The following is a 23,244-nucleotide window of genomic DNA, read 5'->3' on the forward strand; positions in this document are numbered from 1 at the left end:
TGGTTTCTGCGCCGGTGCTGGTGGATGGGCCTGGAGCCCCACCTGTTGCCAGCAGAGGGCAGTGGTGCCACGCAGCTGGGGCTCCCCGGGGTAGGTTTCTCCGCATCTGGTCTCCTGCTTAGTTTCTGTGTAAAGTGCAGAGATTGAACGAGCTCTAATAAAACAAGGTGGGTGAGTTGAAACTTGATTCTGTTCCTTTGCACTGGGCTCGGGTTGGATGTTCCTGACTGCTTCGTTTGGACACAGACCGTGGCCTCTGCCTGCAGGTGCCTGGTTGGTGCCCTGGCTGCAGCCCTTTGCCAGCCCTTTCCCTGTCCTTTCGCTCTGGTTGTCTCTTGTGTTACCTTTTCTTGTGCTAACGAGGAGGAAAGATCAAGTCTCAGAAGAGAGCAAAGCCTCTTTTGGGTCAGCCTCCTGGAGGCTGCAGCTCCCTGGTCAGCCTTCTGGAGGGGGAGCCGGCAGCCTGCTGTGGCCTTTGGCGTGGTGGGTTCAGCGCCTTCCTCTCTCTTTCTTTAATTACAGTGGGTGAGGCTTTGAGAGCACTTCTCATCCTTGTCTCACGCTGTGGAGCCTGTGGTCCCTTTGAGGAGCAGGGCACTTTGTTCTTGTTTAAAATATATGTTTTATAGAGACAGGGTCTTGCTATGTAGGCCAGCGTGGTCTTGAACTCCTGGCCTCAAGTGATCCTCCTGCCTTTGTGATTATCCCAAAGTGCTGGGATTACAGGCTTGAGCTGCCGCGCCTGGAAGGACACTTTGGAGTGCGTTTTAGGGGAGATGACGAGTGCCACCTTGCTGCGGGGTCTTCCTGTCCGCGGCGTCGTCCTCCTGTCTGCGGCGGCGTCCTCCTGTCCGCGGCGGCGTCCTCCTGTCTGCGGAGGCGTCCTCCTGTCTGTGGCGTCCTCCTGTCCGCGGAGGCGTCTTCATGTCCTCATGTCCGTGGCGTCCTTCTGTCCGCGGTGGCGTCCTCCTGTCCACGGAGGTGTCCTCATGTCCGTGGCGTCCTCATGTCTGTGGCGTCCTCATGTCCACAGTGTCGTCTTCCTGTCCGCGGCGGCGTCCTCCTGTCCGCGGCGGCGTCCTCCTGTCCGCGGCGGCGGCCTGTCCACGGAGGCGTCCTCATGTCCGTGGCGTCCTCATGTCCACAGTGTCGTCTTCCTGTCCGCGGCGGCGTCCTCCTGTCCGCGGCGGCGTCCTCCTGTCTGCGGTGGCGGCCTGTCCACGGAGGCGTCCTCATGTCCGTGGTGTCCTCATGTCCACAGTGTCGTCTTCCTGTCCGCGGCGTCGTCTTGCTGTCCGCGGCGTCGTCTTGCTGTCCGCGGTGGCGTCCTCCTGTCCATGGCGTCCTCATGTCCGCAGTGTTGTCTTCTTGTCCACGGCATTGTCTTCCTGTCTGCGGTGTCGTCTTCCTGTCTGCGGCGGCCTCCTGTCCGCTGCGCCCTCTTGTCCACGGCATTGTCTTCCTGTCCGTGGCATGCTGCTGTCTGCGGTGTTGTCTGCCTGTCTGTGGTATTATCTTCCTGTCCGTGGTTTTGTCCTGGCCGTGGCAGGTTCTGCCAGGGAGTGGGAGGCTGTCAGCTGGGTGGAGGGGTGCTGTGGGAGTGATAGCCTGGGGTGGGGGCGTACGTTTCTTGACGGGGAATTGGGAACTGTCCTCAATGTCTGCTGCTTCCCGGTCATGCTGCCGTGGTCTTCAGGAGGGCAGCCCTTCAAATGAGGAAAAGGTTTCAGACGTGTGAGAGAAAACTGCAGACGTGTTTCCTGGAGCCTGTGCTCTGCCCAGGTGATGTCTGTTTTCTTCAGGCCTCCCCTCAACCTCCACATAAATGTGACACATTCAGCAGTTTTCCAAAATCAAGATATAATTCACATACCACAAGTAATTCATCCTTCTAAGGTAAACAATTCTGTAGTTTTTAATATATTCACAAAGCTGTGCAGTCATCACCATTATCTAACTTGAGGACACTGTCATCACCCTGAAAGAAACCTTGATTGCAGCAAGCAGTCTGTCCCTCACCTTCCCCAGCCCCTGTAACTGTGGATCCATGTGCTGTCCCTGTGGACTTACTGGTTGCGGACATCTTACCTCACCAGAGTCGTACACGACATAGCCTTTTGCGTCTGGCCTTCATTGAGCCCGACGTGGCCAAGGTTCATCTGCGCTGTGGTGTTGTCAGTGCCTCGTTCCCTTTATGGCTGAATCATATGCCAGTGTGTGGGTGTTTTCCATAAGCCAGCGTGTGGGTGTTTTCCGTATGCCAGCGTGTGGGTATTTTCCGCTGTTACAAATTACGCTGTGAAGAACTTTCATGTGCAAGTTTTTGTTTAAACTTAATGCTTTCAGGCCGGGCACGGTGGCTCATGCCTATAATCCCAGCACTTTGGGAGGCCGAGGCAGGCAAATTACTTGAGGTCAGGAGTTCGAGACCAGCCTGGCCAACATGGTGAAACCCCATCTCTACTAAAAACGCAAAAAACAGCCAGGCATAGTGGCGCGGGCCTGTAATCCCAGCTACTTGGAAGGCTGAGGCGGGAGAATTGCTTGAACCTGGGAGGCGGAGGTTGAGTGAGCTGAGATCATGCCACTGCACCGCAGCCTAGGTGACAGAGCAAGACTCTGCCAGAAAAAAAACAAAAAAAACAAACCCAACTTAATACTTTCAGTACCCTTGGGTACATAACACTAGTTTTTAATAAAATTTTAAGCAAAATTTGGAATGTTTCCATCTTTCTGAAGTCTTTCTGAAAAGATTTTTCTGATGGCATACCTGTCGCACTGATGAAATAGAGGACCTGCTCTTGCCAGGCATTTTTGGGCATTGCAGGTACAGATGTGCCATCTGTGTCCCCAGGTGCCCCTTGTTCCGGCTGTGCTGAGGCAGCGTCCTCAATGCCTAAAGAGGATTCATTGCTATCGTGGAGGTCAGGGCAGGCTGAGGCCTTGAAGGGTACGGGGCTGGAGGGGTAGGGCAGGGAGGACGCAGGTCTCAGATGTGCCCACTGTGCCATTGGTCCGTGGATCCTCAGGGAATGTGTGTTTTATGTTTTAGGCAATTCTGGTAAAGGTGGTGGATTTTGGTGCAATTGGATTCTTCATTTTTTGCCTTGAGTCCCACTGAGGAAATGTGAAGAAGGGGAAGATGGCAGTGGTCAGGGTGGGGGTCCTGGGATTCTGGTAGCTTCACCTTCATGTTTGTGATGCTGGGTGTGCAGACAGCCTCCCACACGACCGAGGACACGCTCTTAGGGCCCTAAGACCCCAGAAGAATGGGCCGCTACTGCCAAGAAGTATGACATGCGTGTGGAAGACCATGAGCCCTACCTGGCTGGTGGCATGGGGTGTGGCAACTGCCGCAGCTCCCCGAACGATTGCAGCGGGAGGGGGTACATGCTGTGACTGGGACCACTGGACCTGACCCATCGCAGCGGGAGGGGGTCCACGCTACGACTGGGACCACTGGATCCGCCGACCCATTGCAGCGGGAGGGGGTCCGTGCTGTGTGACTGGGACCACTGGATCCGGCCCATTGCAGTGGGAAGGGGTCAGTGCTGTGTGACTGAGACCACCGACCCCACCCATCGCAGCAGGAGGGGGTCCATGCTGTGACTATGACCACTGGACCTGACCCATTGCAGTGGGAGGGGGTCCATGCTGTGTGACTGGGACCACTGGTTACAGCCCATCGCAGCGAGAGGGGGTCCATGCTGTGACTAAGACCACTGGACCCGAACCATTGCAGCAGGAGGGGGTCCACGCTACGACTGGGACCACTGGACCTGACCCATTGCAGTGGGAGGGGGTCCATGCTGTGTGACTGAGACCACTGGTTACGGCCCATCGCAGTGAGAGGGGGTCCATGCTGTGACTAAGACCACTGGATCTGACCCATCGCAGCAGGAGGGGGTCCATGCTGTGTGACTGAGACCACTGGATCCGACCCATCGCAGTGGGAGGGGGTCCATGCTGTGACTGGGACCACCTGGCCTGAGGTTGGACTGGTGAAATGACAATGTTGGCACCTACATGTGTGTCAGGATCCATGTGGATACGTCCCCTACACCTGTTTCTTGGAATATGGTGTAAGCAGCTCTTCAGCTTCACAGCCTTCATGATCGTGTTCTGGGTGGGGAAGAATTGCCCAGCCTACCAGCCCGTGGGGCCAAAGCAGTGTCCTTATAATCACCTGCACCTGGAACCAGGTGGCGATCCCACCATAGAACCTGTGGCTCACAGGATCTCAGGCGGCTTCCTGGGCTTCTCTCTGCCCTCTAGGATTCCCTCATCCCTAGAGATTTAACCTTAATGAAATCCCTAATAAAACTCAGTGCTGTCTGGGAAAAACGTCTCAGGTCAAGGAGAGCACATGGGAGGTCTAACAGGATGTGACCGGAGCTGGTTGTCTCCAATGGCTCTGCAGGGGAGGCCGTTAGCCCTGAGTGTGGTGAGTGTGGTGCCTCTGCAGGGGAGGCTGTTAGCCCTGCCCCGAGCGTGGGTGCTGCTTTGGGAGGGGAGGCACATTTGATTTCTGTCCAGTCTCTTAACGGGCTTCTAGGGGTCTCCTGCAGCTCTCTTCAGCCTGGCCTGGGAGCCTCCGCTCCTCTCCCCTCCCCACCCCATGCTGTTGGGTCAGCAGGATACCCCAGCCTTGGGGCTGGAGCCAGCTGTGGCTGCCCAGGGACTTGTAGGCAGGTGAGGCGTGCCGGCTCCTGGCCAGGCTGGCTGTGGCAGAGGCAGCCTCCTGGTGAGGGGCCGTGGGCCACTGTGTTCAGGCTGCCTTGGAGGGCTCCACGGTGTCCCCTGGGTGCAGGACTCCGAGTCTTTCTCGGCTTGGGAAGGTCTTGTGGCCACGTGTGTCTAGTTCTGCAGTTTCTTTGTCGTGGGTTCGGTTCTTTACTTTTTTTTTTTTTTTTGATGATCTTGTTGGTTTTCTCTAGATTGTTCCCAAGTTTTCTGTTCTTCCATCCCAAATGGGAGGCACGTGGTACACAGCCTGCATTTGGAATACCCAGAGGGTGGGCGGGCGGGCCGGCTCGCTGCCCCATTCCCCTGCTAGCTGCTGGGACAGGTGGGAATTCCTGTAGCAAAGTCAAACCAGCCAGGAGTGGGGAAGTGCTTTTTATTTTGACATCTCCAAGTTCCACGTTGAGGTGGAGAGATGTTCGTTTTTCCCCTTCCTCCCGAGGTGTAAAAAGGTCTTCTCAAAGGCTTAGGAGAGCCGAGCCTTGTGCCACCCCCTGGCATGTGCTGGCAAAGAGTGAGGCGTGCTGTCCTGCCGTTCAGGGCAGAGCACCCAGGCAGTTTGGCAGCAGCACCTCAGAACTATTCAGAGATTTGCCCTCAGCAAGAGTGAGCAATTGTCTGACGCAGCCGGCTGAAATCCCTGGGAAGGGAATGAATGAAACTGCCGTGAAGCAACGCCTGGCGGGGCCGGGCTTCTGGCAGCTCCTGGGGCCAGCACGTCCCTTCCAGAGCGTCTGAAGCCCTGGGCGGCTGCTGGAGCATCTCGAGTCTTTCCAGAGCCATGCGTGTTGTTTCCCTTCTGTCTCTTGGAAGGGTCCGTTTGGTCTGATCCAGTTTGCCTCAGCAGGAGGAAGTCGTGCTGGGTGCTGGGCGGGCGGGAGGTTTCACTTTGGGCTTGGCAGAGCTGCAGGCAGAGGCTGGGCGCCCGCTGTACATGATGAAACTTGCAGGTGGATTTTGCTTAGGGTTTCATCTGTTTCCTTTGATGCACTTGGCTTCATTGTCATCCACCTGTTCATTACTGTGGGCGAAACAGGTGAACTCTCAACAAGTACCATCGAAACCAGGATTTGATCTTCATTTCCCTCGAAGCGTAGTTCCCTTGCAGTGAGGGTTTTTAACTCCTGTGGGAGGGAAGCAAGTGTTTGGCAATGTAATTTCCCTGGAAGGCCCCTGTACTCCAGCTTTAAAAACACCCTTTGGTTTAGTCCCAATTTAAGCATTAAGATTAATGCAAATTGAGGAAATTCAAGGAAGGAGAAAAACACATTAAAAATGGAAAATGGGCTGGGTGCAGTGGCTCATGCCAGTAATCCCAGCACTTTGGGAGGCCGAGGCAGGTGGATCACTTGAGGCCAGGAGTTTGATACCAGCCTGGCCAACGTGGTGAAACCCTGTCTCTACTAAAAATACAAAAATTAGTTGGGCGTGGTGGCGGGCGCCTGTAATCCCAACTACTTGGGAGGCTGAGGCAGGAGAATCGCTTGAACCCGGGAGGTGGAGGTTGCAGTGAGCTGACATGGCGCCACTGCACTCCAGCCTGGGCAACAGAGCAAGACTCATCTAAAAAAAAATTTACAAAAAGGAAAATGTCATTTCGTGTGTGACTCTGCTTGCTGATTGATAGTTGTGCTCTCTTGGTTTCTAGCGCTCTGATTGGAAGACTGTCAACTGTGTGGAGTGGGTTTCTCCTTGTGTGTTCTCAAAATGGCTGGGAGGCGGCGGCGGGGCTGGGGGACTTGGACTGCGAGAAGGGGCTGTTGACTATGGAAGTGGTAATAGGGTGCTCTTCCCCTTATCGGCTGTTAGGCTTGAGTCTCCCCTTCATAGTGCAGTTTCTTTTTATTTTTATCATTGACAAAGCACAACTCTTGTTAAAGGATAAAATAGTCACACACAACAGCATTAAAAACCAAGAAAGCCAAAGAACGCTGGCACTGTCAGCCTCACCCCCAGCTCCCGCTCGGCCCTTATGAAGAGAGGTGCTGAAGCCACTCTGCTTTTTTATAGTTAATAAAAGCAGCCAGGTCCCCAAGTAGGAGTGGTTGTGGCCGAGAGTGTGTGGGCCGGGAACCAGAGCTTGAGCTGCTGTGAGCTGTGCCCAGGCCCTTTGCTGACTCCGTCTCTTCTGTGACCCAAGGCCAGGGTGAGCACCAGCGCCCGCCCCACCTGGGAGGGAAGCAGCAGACCTCTCACCGCAGAGGCTGGTGTGAGGCTAATTAGCACAGTCAGTCTTTGAAGATGAAAGAAGACAGCTGATTATCTAAAACATTTCACATTTAGGCTTTGATTTCTCTTCAGATTTAGGGAACAGCACCCTACTGTTCCATTTAGGGTTCAGTGTAGCTAGAGGAAGATGACCCACGTGGTCCTTTTTAGTTGTAGTGCTCTCTTGGGGCAAGGTTTTGGATGGAAAAAATAGGGCAAGAGCAGTTTGAATGTGGGTACTTTCCAGAGATCATGTTCCTGTAGCATTTGGGTGAAACGAGGTACCCCAAGCCACACTGGTTCGGTTTCCTTGTGGCGTTAAGGAAAGATCTGGAGCAGCCAGCTCTTAACACTCATTTCCCATCACTCAGCATTTTATGTGGGGCGGGCACAGTGCTGTGAGTCTTATAGAAACCTGCATGGTGAGCCGCACTCCTTTGAGTTCCTATCAGCCCTGGCCCATCCCTGCTGAGGTGGCACGACCTGCTCGCAGACATGTGCTCACAGGCAGCCCGTCGTGGGGTCATGTGCTAGATGGGGAGGGGGCTTGGTGGGTCACCAGCCTCACCCCCCTCAGTTCTTAGATGAGGAACAGACAGGCAGAGAGCTGGGCTGGGCTGGTGCTGAGTGGGCTAGAGCTGGGTCTCAGTGGCCCATGCCCCAGTTGTCCTGGCCTGTGGCCCCTGTGCAGGTTGGGGTGCCCGTGCCCCCTCACCTGCCCTGCCCTCACCTGGCTCACAGGCCCCTGATGCCTTACTGTCCACGCAGTCACCTCAGAGGCACCTTCCCTCTAAGGTAGATGTCCCTCAGGCTTTGGCCCTGGCTGTTGATATCTCAGCTCTGATTCACCCTTGACCTTTATTTCCTAATTTCTGCCCTTGGTTCTCAAGCCCTCCTTCTGTGGACCCGTTGGGTACACGTGTGACACTTCAGAACCCGCAAGTCCCAGGTAACACCTGTTGTACCGTCACTTTCCCCTCCCGGCCTGTTTACCCGGGAGCCCAGTAACAAACGGGAGCTTCTGTGCTGCTGTCCGTGCATACGGCCCAGGAGCCGGGCTCATCCCTGAGACACCGTATTCCCTCCTGCTGTCCGCTCACACCTGCCTGTGTGGATGTGGCTCTGACATGTCTCCTTTCCTGGTTCATTGCTCATGTGTTCTCATGTGGCTGCGCCGCCACCCTGTCCTGGGGGTCCTCGTCTCAGCACGTGGCTCTGTGCTTCACGTCATCCTGAGTCTGTCCCGCTCTGCCGCCTGGTCCAGGTGGGAGCCATTTCCCTCTGTGAAGTGTTCCCTCTGGAGGCCTGGGCTCCCCGGCTACCCTCCTGTGGCCGTCGGCTGCAGTAAAGGTGCTGGTGGAGGGTGTGAGCCGTCCACTCACAGAGTGCCAGGCTCTGTCCCATCTGCCTCTGTGCTCTTGATCCTGACAGCACACCTGCTGTCCCGTGGCCTGGGTAAAGGGTGGCCTTGGAAGCCTGTGGCCTGGGTAAAGAGTGGCCTCACCTTGGCCTTGGAAGCCTGTGGCCTGGGTAAAGGGTGGCCTCATCTTGGCCTCGGAAGCAGGAGGGCTCAGGCTGTGGCCCACGCCTGGGGCTCCCCATCCCCCCGTGTGTCCTGGTGTCTTTGCTTGGCTCGCCGGCCTCCACGGGCTCCCCAGGCAGCAGGCGGCTCTCAGCCATGCTCTCCGTCCTCACGCTTGTTTCTGCCCTGGCAGAGCTGCTCAGTGGCCATCCCGTGGGCCCCCTGTGCACCGTGCCGCCCCCAGCGTATGTCAGCAGCACTGTCTGGGAGATGTGGCATTAGCACAGTCTTGTCCATGTCTCTGCCCGTTCTTCCTGCCTTGCCTCTATGTGTCTCCTTTTTTCTCTTCCACATGGTGTCCACAGTGGATAACCACATCCACTGGCCTCTTGGTTGGTGGATCCTCCTCCACCTGCTGGGCTCAGAGCTGTGCCACCCCCACCTGCACTGAGAGAAGCTCAGACCCCTCTCTGACATCAGACGCTGGAGCCTGAGCCTCCCGCTTCCCAGACCAATGCCCCTTCAGGTCCCTGCAAAGCCACTGCTCTTTGTGGTCTCTCCTGCCGCCGTCACCCTCTCGCTGCCACTGAGCCCGTGGGCTGCTTGGTGGCTTGGGAGCTACATACGATTCTATTTTGTCTGGTTTGTTTTCAGGCTTTCTGTGGCAGGAATTGTGTCTCTTGCACCTTTTTTTTTTTTTTTTTTTTTTTTTTTTGAGATGGAGTCTCGCTCTGTCGCCCTCGCTGGAGTGCAGTGGCGCGATCTTGGCTCACTGCAAGCTCCGCCTCCTGGGTTCATGCCATTCTCCTGCCTCAGCCTCCCGAGTAGCTGGGACTACAGGCGCCCACCACGATGCCTGGCTAATTTTTTTGTGTTTCAGTAGAGATGGGGTTTCACCGTGTTAGCCAGGATGGTCTTAATCTCCTGACCTCGTGATCTGCCTGCCTTGGCCTCCCAAAGTGCTGGGATTACAGGTGTGAACCACTATGCCCGGCCATGGATCATTAACCTCTTTTCTAGCATCTTACCTCTGGGGGGGTTCACGATTAATAAAGGGCTTTTGCGAGCTTTTGCTGGGCCTTGGGAGGTGCGTGGGCTCACTGCTCCTCTCTTCTGTGAGAACTGTTGCCTTTGGGCAGGGGGCACACCCCAGAGGTGATCACACACACCTGAACGTGAGTGCAGTCATTGGTCCCTGTCATGCAAAGATGGGCTGTGCAGAATGAGCTCGGAATAGCAGCCAGAAGGCTCAGTGATGGGGGAGTTGTTTAAGCTGGAATACTGTAATGCTGCTGGCTGTTTATGGCTGTGAGGTCACTACGTGGGCTGCTGAGAACATTTTAAAATGCCGAGTGAGTCATGAAACAGTCATGCGTCCCCTAACAATGGGGGTAGTCCTGAGAACTGCGTCGTTGGGCAGTGTCGTTGTGTGAACACCATAGCATGCACTTAAACATAGATGGTGTGGCCTGCTGCACACCCAGGCCAGGTGGTGTGGCCTGCTGCTCCCAGGCTAGGTGGTGTGGCCTGCTGTACACCCAGGCTAGGTGGTGTGGCCTGCTGCTCCCAGGCTGCAAACCTGTACAGCACCTGACTGTGCTGAATACTGCAGGGAACTGTAACACAGTGGTGTTTGCACATCTAAGCATAGAAAAGGTACAGTAACAATATATTATCAGCTGGGCACGGTGGATCACGCCTGTAATCCCAGCACTTTGGGAGGCCGAGGCGGGTGGATCACGAGGTCAAGAGATCGAGACCATCTTGGCTAACATGGTGAAACCCCATCTCTCCTAAAAATACAAAAATTAGCCAGGCGTGGTGGCGGGCGCCTGTAGTCCCAGTGACTTGGGAAGCCGAGGCAGGAGAATCGCTTGAACCTGGGAGGCGGAGGTTGCAGTGAGCCGAGATTGTGCCACTGCACTCCAGCCTGGGTGACAGAGCGAGACTCCGTCTCAAAAAAAAAAAAAAAATTATATGTGTATACACACGTGTATACATGCGTGCGCACGCCCCCCCCCCATATATATGTATATATATAAAATCATTTTATGGGCCCACTATCAATATGTGGTTCCTCATTGACCAGAATGTTCTACGAGGCAGGACTCTAGCGCGATACACTGTCATGAACAGATTGATAAATGAGGCGAAGGATGATGCCTGTGAATGACAGACGTAGGAAGCCACAATCACTCTGTGTTTTCCACACTCTCTTTGAGAGCTGTGTTGCCTTGGTTTATGGATGAGGACATGGACTCAGGTCAGGGGCTGCCAGGTTGGTGCTGGGGTGTGGAGCTGGGCCTTGCGTGGCCCCCACCTGTGAAGGTAATCAGTGTTTACCTTACAGTCCAAGGTTTGGTGAAAAATAACACTTCGTTCTGGAAGGATAAAAGCTAGATGTGATTATTTCGATTATTGAAGCATTTTTGTGTGAAATTACCTTTTTTTTTTTTTGGCGGCAGTGGCATGATCTCAGCTCACTGCAACCTCCACCTTCTGGCCTCAAGTCATCCTCCCACCTCAGCCTCCTGAGTAGCTGGGATAACAGGTGAACGCCACCACACGTGGCTAATTTTTGTATTTTTAGTAGAGATAAGGTCTCGCCATGTTGTCCAGGCTGGTCTCGAACTCTTAGGCTCAAGCAGCCCTCCTGCCTTGGCCTCCCAAAGCGCTAGGATTCTAGGCGTGAGCCACTACACCCAGCCTGAAATTAGTTTTCATTTTGATATTTGTTTTCTTAAAATTCTTTATAATTTGTTAGAAATTTATTTTGTCAGAAACAGTATATTTTTTCACTCTGGGGTTCTGATTGTAATCAGTCATTTACCAATCCAGCAATGAAAATGTTCACTTCTGTCAGTGCCTTTTTTCCTCTGAATGTGTGGTGGTCCTGAGGGGAGTGCATTGTGCTCGCTCCTGGGGGAGGCAGTGGTCTGGCCTGGCCCCACCTGCGCCCCCCGGGCCCCACCTTGAGGACAAGCTCTCTTCTGTTTCCAAGTGCTCTCCCGTCCCGTCTAGGGCAACCGCTGCTCTTTCTAGGGGTGGTAGTGGGGCTCTTTAAGATGTCCCTCGCTTTGGTTTTTGCAGGCCAGCAAATGCACTGGAAGTTGTGATTTTTCTGGGCTCCAGTAGTGGTGTGGTGGGAAGGCTCTTTTCCTGCCCTGCTGCTGAGGGGAGCCTCGAGCGTACCAGAGTTCCTCAGTGAAGCCTTTGCACGTTCTGCAGGGTGCAGGCCAGCGTGGGTTTCACTGCTCTCCAGGAAAGGCCTAGCCGTGGTGGACTCGCTGCAGCACAGGCACGGACCTGGGGCTGTCTGGAGGTTGCTCTCAAGGCATTCCAGCCTGGAAAGGTTGTTTTGGTGTTAAAGATCCTCTTCCGTGCCTGTCCTGTGGCCCCTCAGTGTGGCATGCCCAAGAGTGGCTTTGAACAAGGCGGCCCTCCGTGTGCTGAGCTTGTGGGGGCACGGATGCCCTCCGTGTGCTGAGCCTGTGGGGGCACGGATGCCTTCCGTGTGCTGAGCCTGTGGGGGCACGGATGCCCTCCGTGTGCTGAGCCTGTGGGGGCACGGATGCCCTCCGTGTGCTGAGCCTGTGGGGGCACGGATGCCCTCCGTGTGCTGAGCCTGTGGGGGCACGGATGCCCTCCGTGTGCTGAGCCTGTGGGGGCACGGATGCCCTCCGTGTGCTGAGCCTGTGGGGGCACGGATGCCCTCCGTGTGCTGAGCCTGTGGGGGCACGGATGCGGTTGGTTGCTTCCCAAGGTACCATTTCTTGGTGTCGGAGCAGGACTCGGGATGGCAGAAAGGGGAACAGACTCGCCCTCCTCGTCTGCAGAGTCGGCATGGTTATGTGGGGCCACAGGGTGACCTGCTGGCCTGGAGCTAGCGTGGTCTCAGCCATCTGCCTCAGTGCCAGCCGGCACTTACAGCTTCTCGGAAGCCTGTGTTACCAGCCAGAGCCAAGCCTGAACTGGTGTGGTGTGGGGGGCCCTTCTCCCAGGGCCTCGGGTGGAGTTGCTTTTCTTGGCCTAGATTTGGCAGTGTCTTAAGGGAGCCTCAAACCAGCATCTCCTGCTTGGCAGCGGGTGAGCTTGCTCCCGAGTAGCTCGACGGCCTGTGATTTACTGGGCTTGGAGAACATGCCCCGGGGAGGGGAGCTGGCTGGCACGTTGCAGAGAAGCCAGCCATCGGAAGGTGGGGTTAGGGTTAGGATGATTGCTGAGAAACTCCTTTTGTTTGCACGTTGTGCTGTGCTGGTTTCTAGAACAACAAAAACAGACCTGGCAGTCATTCCTCATTTACCGTGCAGTGGTGTTTTTCTCTAATCCCTGGTGTCATTGCCTCTGTCTAGTGTATGTTTTTCAGCAGGTGGTTTTAATTTGGTTCCCATTATGCTTCCATGAAAGTGGGCTGTGCCCCCCATTTTATGACCTAGCTTATGAGCACTCAAGACCGTTGATGACTAGAGTGCACTCTCTCTGGCTGCGTCCTCCTGCTGACAGGTTCCGCGTCCCACCACCACGCTGAGCACTGGCCACTGCACACTGCACACTTTCTCAGGCGAAGACGGCCTCACTTTTCAGTGAAATAAATGGAAACAAAGCCCTGTCTTCATTGACTCATTCCTTCCCTGTCGTCTCTTTTGCCCTCCTGCGCCAATGCCTGGGAAAGTGGATAACTTTTGGGGCTTTTCTCTGTGTGTGCTGAATGCCCAGGAGGCTGCCTGTGTAATTCAGCTGGAAACTGTCCCCAGGGTAGAGAGAAGTGTGAGGAGAAAAAGAACCTTCAACGTGTAAACATATGGGGTGCTGGTTTCTCCCTTACTGCAGATGGTGGCGGGCCCTGGCCTTGGTGCTGTCTCCTGTGTGTAGCTGGGGACAGTGGAAGCTGGGCTGGGCCTTTCCAGGTGTGGGGCATCCAGGCCAGTTACAAGAGATGATGCTTGCTTTCCCGAGAACTCATCACCACTTGTATCTTAGTCTGCTGTTGATAATGTTGTACTACACTTCGTAGGAATTTAGTAACTAAAGAATGTTCATGTGTGAGGGCACTCTAGGAATTTCACAATGTCTTGGATTCTTTTTATTTAGTGAGAGAAACCAGACGACGTGTTAGCCCGTTGCCAAGTAAGACCGGGGGACACGCTAGCCCGTTGCCGAGAGAGACCGGGGGACACGCTAGCCCGTTGCCGAGAGAGACTGGGGGACACGCTAGCCCGTTGCCGAGAGAGACCGGGGGACACGCTAGCCCGTTGCCGAGAGAGACCGGGGGACATGCTAGCCCGTTGTTGAGAGAGACCGGGGGACACGCTAGCCCGTTGCCGAGAGAGACCGGGGGACACGCTAGCCCGTTGTTGAGAGAGACTGGGGAACATGGTAGCCTGTTGCTGAGAGCGGTTATTTCCCAGATCTTTGTCCTGCATCCACCCACAGCTGCACAGCTGCTCTTCTGGTTTAGGTTCTGGCCTTTCCCACTGGGGTTTTCCAGCAGCCTCTGTAGCGGTCTTCGTTGTTGAGCACTTCACTGTTCATCCCCATGTTCTCCATCCCGCTGCTGTTGGAATCTGGTCATGTGGCTGTGGCTGCAGGTGATATGGTGGTGCCCTTTTCCTGTAGGATGAGATTTCAGCTGCTCCCAGGTTTATTTGTTGTGGAACAATGTACTCCACAGCTGGTGGCATCAGTGACAGCCGCACTCTTGCATGGATCGATTCTGGGGCCTCACAGGGTGGGGTGCAGGGGGTGGTTTGTTACTGCCCTTTGATGCCTAGGCCTCTGCCGAGAAGACCACGTGGCAGATGCCTTGAAGGGCTGGGTGCGGCGGGGGCCCTTGACTGAAGCTGGCTCTTCCTGCATGGCAGCCGGCTTCCCGGAGGAAGTGTCTCAAGGGGAGGTGTCTGGAGAGACCCTGAAAGAGGCCGCCAGGCTTCTGACCTGGGATTGGGGGTCACTGGCATCGCTCCTGCCTGCCTCTGTTGGTTGTGGCAGTTGGAAGCCTACCAAGGTGGTGGGTGAGGGACCCTTGATTGTCCGTCTGGCAGACTCTGTTCCCTACTGAGCTGGCCAGCCGGCCGCAGTGACAGGTTCTCTGTGAAGTGTCTTGTCTTCTTATCCCCCAGGCGCGGTTAGGCTTCTCGTTGCACATTGGTGGGCTTCAGGCCGTCAGCCCACCTCCCAGGGAATTTGAGTGTGTGCTCGGCCCTGCGACTGCCCCCGAACCCTGCGTCCCGTTGGGAGCTTGTCTGTGCCCTACGGTTTCTGCTCAGCAAGTGTTTGCTCTGTAAACCGATGACTTAGGGTTAAAACACATATTAAGTTGGATACATCTGGATTGGTGTGACATAATTTAACTTTCAATTTTGTATTTCACACAAACTAAAGATAGGGAAGAGTTCTTAAAGTTAAATGAGAACTCATTTTGGGCAAACAAGGATCATCTCCATTCACTTGGTAGGGAACGTGTTACTATCCATTTCCCTAAAGAGCAAGGGGCTAAGTCTCTGATCACCTTGGTGAATGTGTTATTCTGAGTGGCTCAGTGAGGTGGGTGCTGCCACTGCCCTGTTTTACAGACAGAGGAATGGGAATGCAGAGACCCTGCTCTGCTCCACAGGTGTGACTGGTGGTCTGTCTGGCTGTCTCCTTCCCGTTTTGCTCATAGGTGTGGGATCTGCTCCACAGGTGTGACTGATGGTCTGTCTGTCTGTCTCCTTCCCGTTTTGCTCATAGGTGTGGGGTCTGCTCCACAGGTGTGACTGGTGGTCTGTCTGTCTGTCTGTCTCCTTCCCGTTTTGCTCATAGGTGTGGGATCTGCTCCACAGGTGTGACTGGTGGTGGTCTGTCTGTCTGTCTCCTTCCCGTTTTGCTCGTAGGTTTGGGATCTGCTCCACAGGTGTGACTGATGGTCTGTCTGTCTGTCTGTCTCCTTCCCGTTTAGCTCATAGGTGTGGGATCTGCTCCACAGGTGTGACTGGTGGTCTGTCTGTCTGTCTGTCTCCTTCCCGTTTTGCTCATAGGTGTGGGATCTGCTCCACAGGTGTGACTGGTGGTGGTCTGTCTGTCTGTCTCCTTCCCGTTTTGCTCGTAGGTTTGGGATCTGCTCCACAGGTGTGACTGGTGGTGGTCTGTCTGTCTGTCTCCTTCCCGTTTTGCTCATAGGTGTGGGATCTGCTCCACAGGTGTGACTGGTGGTCTGCGTGGCTTTGCTGCTTCTCCACTCAGCGCTTAGGAGACCCCCCCAGCGGGCTTCATGGAGAGAGTCTAAGTTCCTTCTCCTTTTAAGAAGATGTTTCTATTCTACACTTAAGAGATCAGGCAGTTTACAGGGTTCATAATGCAAATAAAAGACACCAGTATTTAGTGAAAGCCTCTTCACCTTGGCCGAGCATCTCCTTATGGGCGGCACCTGCTTCTTCGTTTTGCCGTGTGGTGGGTGACAGCAGGACGGGGTGGCGCGGTGTGCGGTGCAGATAGTCTGAGACAGACGCAGTTCTCACCTTGACTGTGAAATTCTGTTTTCCGAAGGAAAGGAAATTCATTCGCTTTTTCTTAGAAGGGCTCAGTTCTAGGATTCTTTGATTATGGGGCTTGGATATTTATGTGAATCATCACATTTGTCCTCCAGACTTTAAAGCAGAAGGTAAAACCTCAGGTTGAGAATTCAGGAGGGCTAGAACCAGTGTTTGAGAGAAAATCTGATATTCCTGTTTGGTCTGATGGACTCCAGGTGATAACGTCGGTGTGTGCACATCGTGGGGACTGGGCTGCCAGGTGTGTGTGTGAGACATGGGCTGAGCTGGTCACCCTTCTCATTTGTTGGTGAAGCATGGATGCAGATGGAGGCCTTTGTGCGAGGTGGTTTGGCCTGTAACTTTAATCCTTTGTAACTTTATTTATACACAGAGAATTTTTAAAAACCTACTGAGATGTCTTCTTTTTCCAGGCTAGTAGTGCCCTGAACTTAAACTTGGGCACATTTTGTGATGACATCAATGAGGGAGGGGTGGAGAGGCTGCAGCCTCCATGAGGGGACTGGACTTATTATTGCATCCCTATTTTCAGATGAACTTTTGGAAGATGATTTCACTAGTCTTTCATAATTACTTTATCATGTACAGAAACTGTTTTCTTCATTATTAGGTGGTGAGTGTTTAGAATAAAAATTCTGAAAGATGTGATGAATTGTTTTCACAATTCGTGTTTATGTTTTAAACTTGTATTTGTAACATTAAAACCCTTTTTTTTTTTTTTTAAGGCACAAATATTTAAACATGGAAAACGTGAAGACTGTTTGCCCTATGGTAAGGTTTGTTTTTAAGAGAAGGTATCTTTGTGATGTGAGTTTGCTCATATACAATCAAGTGTCTTTCCTTAACATTTTATTCATAGATATAGGAACTGTACATTGGTATGTTTGGACACTATCATTCTTTTTTTTGTTGTGGGTTTTAGTAACTGGACTTTTTTTTTTTTGAGACTGAGTCTCCCTCTGTTGCCCAGGCTGGAGTGCAGTGGCACAATCTTGGCTTACTGCAGCCTCCGCCTCCTGGGTTCAAGCAATTCTCCTGCCTCAGCCTCCCGAGTAGCTGGGATTACAGGCGCCCGCCACCACGCCCAGCTAATTTTTGTATTTTTTTTTTTAGATGGATTTTCGCTCTGTTGCCCAGGCTGGAGTGCAGTGGCACTATCTCGGCTCACTGCAAGCTCCGCCTCCCGGGTTCACGCCATTCTCCTGCCTCAACCTCCTGAGTAGCTGGGACTACAGGCACCCGCCACCACGCCCAGCTAATTTTTTGTATTTTTAGTAGAGACAGGGTTTCACCATGTTAGCCAGGATGGTGTCGATCTCCTGACCTTGAGATCCGCCTGCCTCGGCCTCCCAAAGTGCTGGGATTACAGCCGTGAGCCACCGTGCCCGGCCTAATTTTTATATTTTTAATAGAGATGGGGTTTCACCATGTTGGCCAGGCTAGTCTTGAACTCCTGACCTAGTGATCTGCCTGCCTCGGCCTCCCAAAATGCTGGGATTACAGGCGTAATAACTGGACTTTTTGTCACTTTCCTAGTCCTTTGATAAAGAAGGATTGCTGCCTGGGGTCTCGTGAGGGAGGTCTGGACAAAGCCTGTGTCATGATCTGAGGTTGGACCTGGCTTCTTGGGGCCCAGGAGCAGCCATGTTCCTCTGATAGCCACAGCCACCACCTCTTTTGCCTTCTTCCTAATTCTCTTAATTTATTCTTTTTGAGACTGCGTCTTACTATGTCACCCAGGCTGGAATACATGACACAGCTCACTGCAGCCTCGACCTCCTGGGCTGAAGCCATCCTGCCACCTCAGCCTCCCGAGTGGCTGGGACTACAGGCGAGCTGTACCACGCCTGGCTGATTTTTGCAGTGGGGTCTTGCTGTGCTGTCCAGGCTGGTCTTGAACTCCTGGGCTTAAGTGATCTGCCCTGCCTTGGCCTCCCAAAGTGCTGGGCTTAAAGGTATGAGCCACCACGCCTGGCTCAATTCTCTTAATTTTAGATTGAGCCTCAGTTTCTGAAAATGAGGGCAGTGTTTCTCTCCACTCAGAGGTTTACCATCTGGAAAAAGAGTAACTCCTTAGAGCCTTTGTGTTTTAGAAGCTATCTGGACTGGGCGTGGTGGTTCATGCCTGTAATCCCAGCACTTTGGGAGGCCGAGGCAGGTGGATCATGAGGTCAGGAGATCGAGACCAGCCTGGCCAACATAGTGAAACCCCATCTCTACTAAAAATACAAAAATTAGCTGGGCGTGGTGGCGCATGCCTGTAATTCCAGCTACTCGGGAGGTGGAGGCAGGAGAATCCCTTGAACCAGGGAGTTGGAGGTTGCAGTGAGCTGAGATCGTGCCATAGCACTCTAGCCTGGCGACAGAGCAAGACTCCGTCTCAAAAAAAATAAAAATAAAAAAAAAGAAGCTATCCAAATATCAAATTTGAGTAACTTTCTTTTTTTAGAAGTTTTTCATTATGGAAAATTTGAAACATGTATAAAGAAGAGAGAATGGCGTGCACGCCCCGTGTCTCTCTCAGGAGTGTGCGAGTTTTCGTGTGTGGCCCGTTTCATCCCTGCACCGCACAGGAGGGACACACAGTGCCATCTCACCTGTGTGCACTTCCATACGTGTCTCTGGAAGGTGGGGCTCTTTACGTCCTCACCACACCCGAGAACGTGAGTACGTCCTCGCCACACCTGAGAACGCGAGCAGCTGTTGCCAGGCCCTGTTGGCGGGAGGAGCGTCCTTGATGACGTGAACACAGACCTGCTCCCTCTCGGGCTGTCGTGCTTGTCACCCACGCTCGTCCTGCCCACTGTTGGAGCCTTCTGAGAAGTTACTCAGATGCTCTTTCAGCTGACCTGGTTTTATAGGCAAGCATTATGAGTTAAACGGCACCTCTGCCCAAGGTCACGGTGCCCACCTAAAACTGGTGAACGTTCACTTTCTGTCATTTCCCAGCCTCAAGGCAGAGCTTCCCGCAGGGCCCTGCAGCTCCAGCCCCCATCCCCCTCCTCTGTCCCCGCCCCACTGCCCCTTCCTCCATCTCCTTGTCTTCCATCACCTCACCTAACTCTCAGCTCTGTCTTCAGCTTCTCTTCTTTTCTCCTGTCCCTTGTCAGTTGGTTGCAGTCTTGTCCATTTCACTTCCAGCCCATCTCTGAGGCCGCCATGCACTTCCACTCCAGCCCTTGTCTGTCCCGGGAATGCTGTCCTCCTGGCCTCAGCTTGCCCCCCCCGCAGCACCCGGGCGTCTCCTGCTCACAGGCTCTCCCTGTCGTGCTGTGCCCAGCACTACCTTGAGCCTCCCCTTGGCTCAGCCTCCTGTCCTGCTGTTGTCATCAGTGCATGACACCGAGTATTCCCCCTGAAAAACAGAGCAAGCCATAGGAACCCCATGGCCTGTGTGTTCTCCCCAGCCGCAGTGCGTTCCATGGCCTCTGGGGTCGCCTCAGTGTGCCCTGTGGCCTGCGTGTTCTCTCCAGCCACAGCATGCCCGTGGCCTGTGGGGTCTCCGTGGCCGCAGTGTGCCCATGGCCTGCGGGGGTCTCCGTGGCCACAGTGTGCCCGTGGCCTGCGGGGGTCTCCGTGGCCGCAGTGTGCCCGTGGCCCGTGGGGTCTCCGTGGCCGCAGTGTGCCCGTGGCCTGCGGGGGTGTCCGTGGCCGCAGTGTGCCCGTGGCCTGCGGGGGGTCTCCGTGGCTGCAGTGTGCCCGTGGCCCGTGGGGTCTCCGTGGCTGCAGTGTGCCCGTGGCCCGTGGGGTCTCCGTGGCTGCAGTGTGCCCGTGGCCTGCGGGGTGTCCGTGGCCGCAGTGTGCCCGTGGCCTCAGGGGGTGTCCGTGGCCGCAGTGTGCCAGTGGCCCGTGGGGTCTCCGTGGCTGCAGTGTGCCTGTGGCCTGTGGGGTCTCCGTGGCTGCAGTGTGCCTGTGGTCGGTTGGGCCTTTGTGTGTGCTGCCCCCTTCAGGTTGGCTCCCTGCCCTCTGAGCACTTGCTTTCCTGACCCCCACCGCTGTTGCTTCACAGCAAGGAAGTCGAGTAGGTTCAACTCCAGCAGCTCTTGGTTCAGGATTTGGGATGATGGGGGTCTTGGTGGTGTCTCCTGCCTCGAGGCCCCTGTGGAGCCGGCTGTTGGTTTCGGGGACACAGGTGGTGCAGTCAGAAGATGCCCGCAGCCCTCCCCGTGCTGAGTCCAGCTCTTGTTTGCAGCTGCCACTGTCCTCAGGTGCCTCGATGGTTGCAGACTCCCTGAGAGCAACCAGACCTTGCTGCGGAAGCTGGGGGTGAAGCTTGTGCAGCGACTGGGGCTGACATTCCTGAAGCCGAAGGTGGCAGCATGGAGGTAGGCACCGTGAGGGTGGCGCCTGGGGAGGGCCACGGGGTGGGGAGGGGGTGCTGTGGGGGGCAGGTGCCATTGACCGGGCGGGGGCAGGTGCTGTTGGGGCAGGTGCTGTAGGGAGGCAGTTGCCCTGTTGGGGGTGGGGAGACAGGTGCCTTGGTTTTGGACACAGTCGGGGGCACTGTCTGGAGGGCAGGCCGAGCCATAGGTGAGTGTCTGGTGTGGCTGGTGCTGTGGCTTTTGTGTCCAGTGGTGATGGCAGAGAAGACGCATTAGTAACAAGTGCTTTCTGCTTTCATTCATTTCTTTAATCCTAGAAGTATTTCTGATTTTGAGAGAAACGGTTTTCTTTTGGTTATTTTCTGACTGCATCTCCCAGTTGGAAGAACTGCAGCTGGCGTGACAGGAGGGCGGCGTGTGCGTCGTGTGGCTCAGAGTCAGCGTGGCAGGAGGGTGGCGTGTGTATCGTGTGGTTCGGAGTCAGCTCAGCCTCCCTGGCGTGGCGGCATGTGTGCGTTGTGTTGCTCAGAGGCGGTGCGGCCTCCCTGGTGTGGACGCAGTGTGGGGGAAAGCTGCGTCTGATCAGTGATGAGTCTGAATGACAGGCTTCCTTTCAAAGACTGTTGGAGAAAGTGAAACCGCCTTTCTTGCTGGTAGAAGTGATGTCTTAGCAGTCTGTAGCTGGCCGGTGTGAACGGGTTGGTTCTCAAGGAGACAGACTTTTCTAGTGTTCTTAGGGTGCTGTGTTTTAGCGACCTTCAGTTTGTTTCAAGTGCTAATACGTGTGGTTTGGGAAGGAATTATTTGGTTAAGGTCAGCTCACGCTCTGTCCTGGATGATGGCAAATTCCAGAGATGCGTGTTGCGTTGTAGTGTTCGGCGTGCAGCTCACTCTGTGGGAAGTTGCTCGTTAGGCACAGCGTTCATGGCTAGTTTCTCATGCTGCTGTGGGGAATGTTCAGTGCTGTACCAGGCAGGGTTCTCCAGAGAAGCAGAGCCCATAGGATGTGTGTGCGTTGGCGAGGCTGTGAGCTGGAGACCAGGAGAGCGCATGGTGGTTCTTGGCCAAAGGCCTCAGGGTGGAGACCCAGGAAGAGCTGATTGGTTTTAGTCTGAAGATAGAACAAGGCCAGTTGAGAGACTGACAGGCAGGAGTGCTTCTTCCCTCCTCCAGGAGGGCCAGTGTTTTGTTCTGCTGGGGCCTTCCTCTGGCTGAACAAGGCCCCCTGCATTTGGCAGGGTCCTCTGCCTGACTTTGTCTACAGATTCACATGCTTTGCTGGTCCAGAGCCCCTGACACAAGCACTGGAAGCAGGTGTGATGAAATAGCGGGGTGCCCCATGGCCCAGTCGGGTTGACATGTAAAGTTAAGCATCACAAGCACTGAAATGTTGGTACAGAAAATAATCCAGTATCCTAGTTCTCTCGATAATGATGTGCATGTTGCCACATACATTTCACGTAATTCTAACGTGGTTGGGTTTTAGTCCCCTTCTCATGTTTGTTTTTCTCTTCCGTCTTCCTTTACGTTTCCTGTTTCTTATGTATTTCTAACTTTTTTCCATTTTTATCTCCTTGGTTGGATTTTCGTTGTCTCTGTTAGTACCGTTCTCTTCTTGGTTATCTTCTGTTGAAGAGGATGGACGGTTGGATTTTCGATGTCTCTGTTAGTACCGTTCTCTTTTTGGTTGTGTTCTGTTGAAGAGGATGGATGGTTGGATTTTCGATGTCTTTGTTAGTACCATTCTCTTCTTGGTTGTCGTCTTTTGACGAGCACGGACTTACACTCTGGCGGGCTGTTAGATTCCTAGTTCATCCCACTCCTCCTGCCAGCCTTGGCTTGAAGCTTTGTTAGGGTGGGTCTTTCTCAGCTCTTTTCCTCCAGGGATTGGTCTTTCCTCCACAGCATGGTCCTTGCTTTAAGTATGTAGCCTTTCAGGGTCTTGGGTGGAAGTCATGGCTTTCCCTCCTGTCCTGCTGGGCCCGGGTCTCCGGGGCCCTCTGAGGGTCACACAGTCTCCCAGTTCTCTGCAGCACTCGGCCTCCCAGCCATTCTCTGACAGGTTCGTCTGAGTCTCGCCTTGTGCTTCCTTATCTTGGGGTGCCCAGGGATCCAAGGGAAGTTTTGGGCAGAGTTCTGGGGTCCTTTCTCAGCAGCTCTCTTCTCCCCAACATCCTCTCTCCCACATATGAGCCCTCCATCCAGTGAGACTGCTGCTTCCTAGGCTGTTTCCCTGGTACAGTGTAGAAAGTACCCGTGCGGGGAGGAGGTGGAGGTGGCCCACCTGCAGCTTCCCCTCGCTGGGGATTGTCGCCCTGCTTTGGTTGCCATCACCTGCTGGCCAACAGTGGCTTTACGCCTTCTGTCTGAGTCTCACCATTGTTGAGGTCAGGAGGGCACATACAGAAGCAGCTTGAGGTTATTGTCTTTGTGGTGCCATCTGGTCTTTGTGAGGTGGCTGAGCTGCACGCTTGCGTGAGGAGAGTGGCGGCTGGGGTGCACCTGCCTGTGGGGCGTTAGGGGAGACTGGGGGCTGGGGTGTGCCCGCCCGTGGGGCATTGGGGAGACTGGGGGCTGGGGTGTGCCCGCCCGTGGGCCGTTAGGGGAGACTGGGGGCTGGGGTGTGCCTGCCTGTGGGGCGTTAGGGGAGAGTGGGGGCCCGGTGTGTACCTGCCCGTGGGGCGTTAGGGGAGACTGGGGCCAGGGTGCACCTGCCCGTGGGGTGTTAGGGGAGAGTGGGGGCCGGGGTGTGCCCACCCATGGGGCGTTAGGGGAGAGTGGGGGCCGGGGTGCACCTGCCTGTGGAGTTTAGGGGAGAGTGGGGGCCGGGGTGTGCCTGCTCCTGGGGCATTAGGCATCTTGCTGGGTGTCTGATGGTCTCCGCCACGGTCCTACGATGGCTGACGATACTCTCTTCATA

The 23,244-nt window shown here is 54.6% G+C and overlaps 1 protein-coding gene across 11 annotated transcripts in view; it reads left to right on the top strand.

Annotated features, from left to right (window-relative positions):
* TBCD (tubulin folding cofactor D) overlaps window positions 1-23,244 on the top strand; it is a 202,595-nt gene that overhangs the window by 28,347 nt on the left and 151,004 nt on the right. For all 11 annotated transcript variants that reach the window (XM_054535917.2, XM_054535919.2, XM_054535913.2 and 8 more), the window contains 2 exons: window positions 16,728-16,773; window positions 20,195-20,327. In XM_054535917.2, the coding sequence (XP_054391892.1) occupies window positions 16,728-16,773; window positions 20,195-20,327 (179 nt within the window). The remainder of the gene's footprint in view (window positions 1-16,727; window positions 16,774-20,194; window positions 20,328-23,244) is intronic.

This window comes from Pongo abelii, chromosome 19 (genome assembly GCF_028885655.2).
Source record: "Pongo abelii isolate AG06213 chromosome 19, NHGRI_mPonAbe1-v2.0_pri, whole genome shotgun sequence".
Lineage (NCBI taxonomy): Eukaryota > Metazoa > Chordata > Mammalia > Primates > Hominidae > Pongo > Pongo abelii.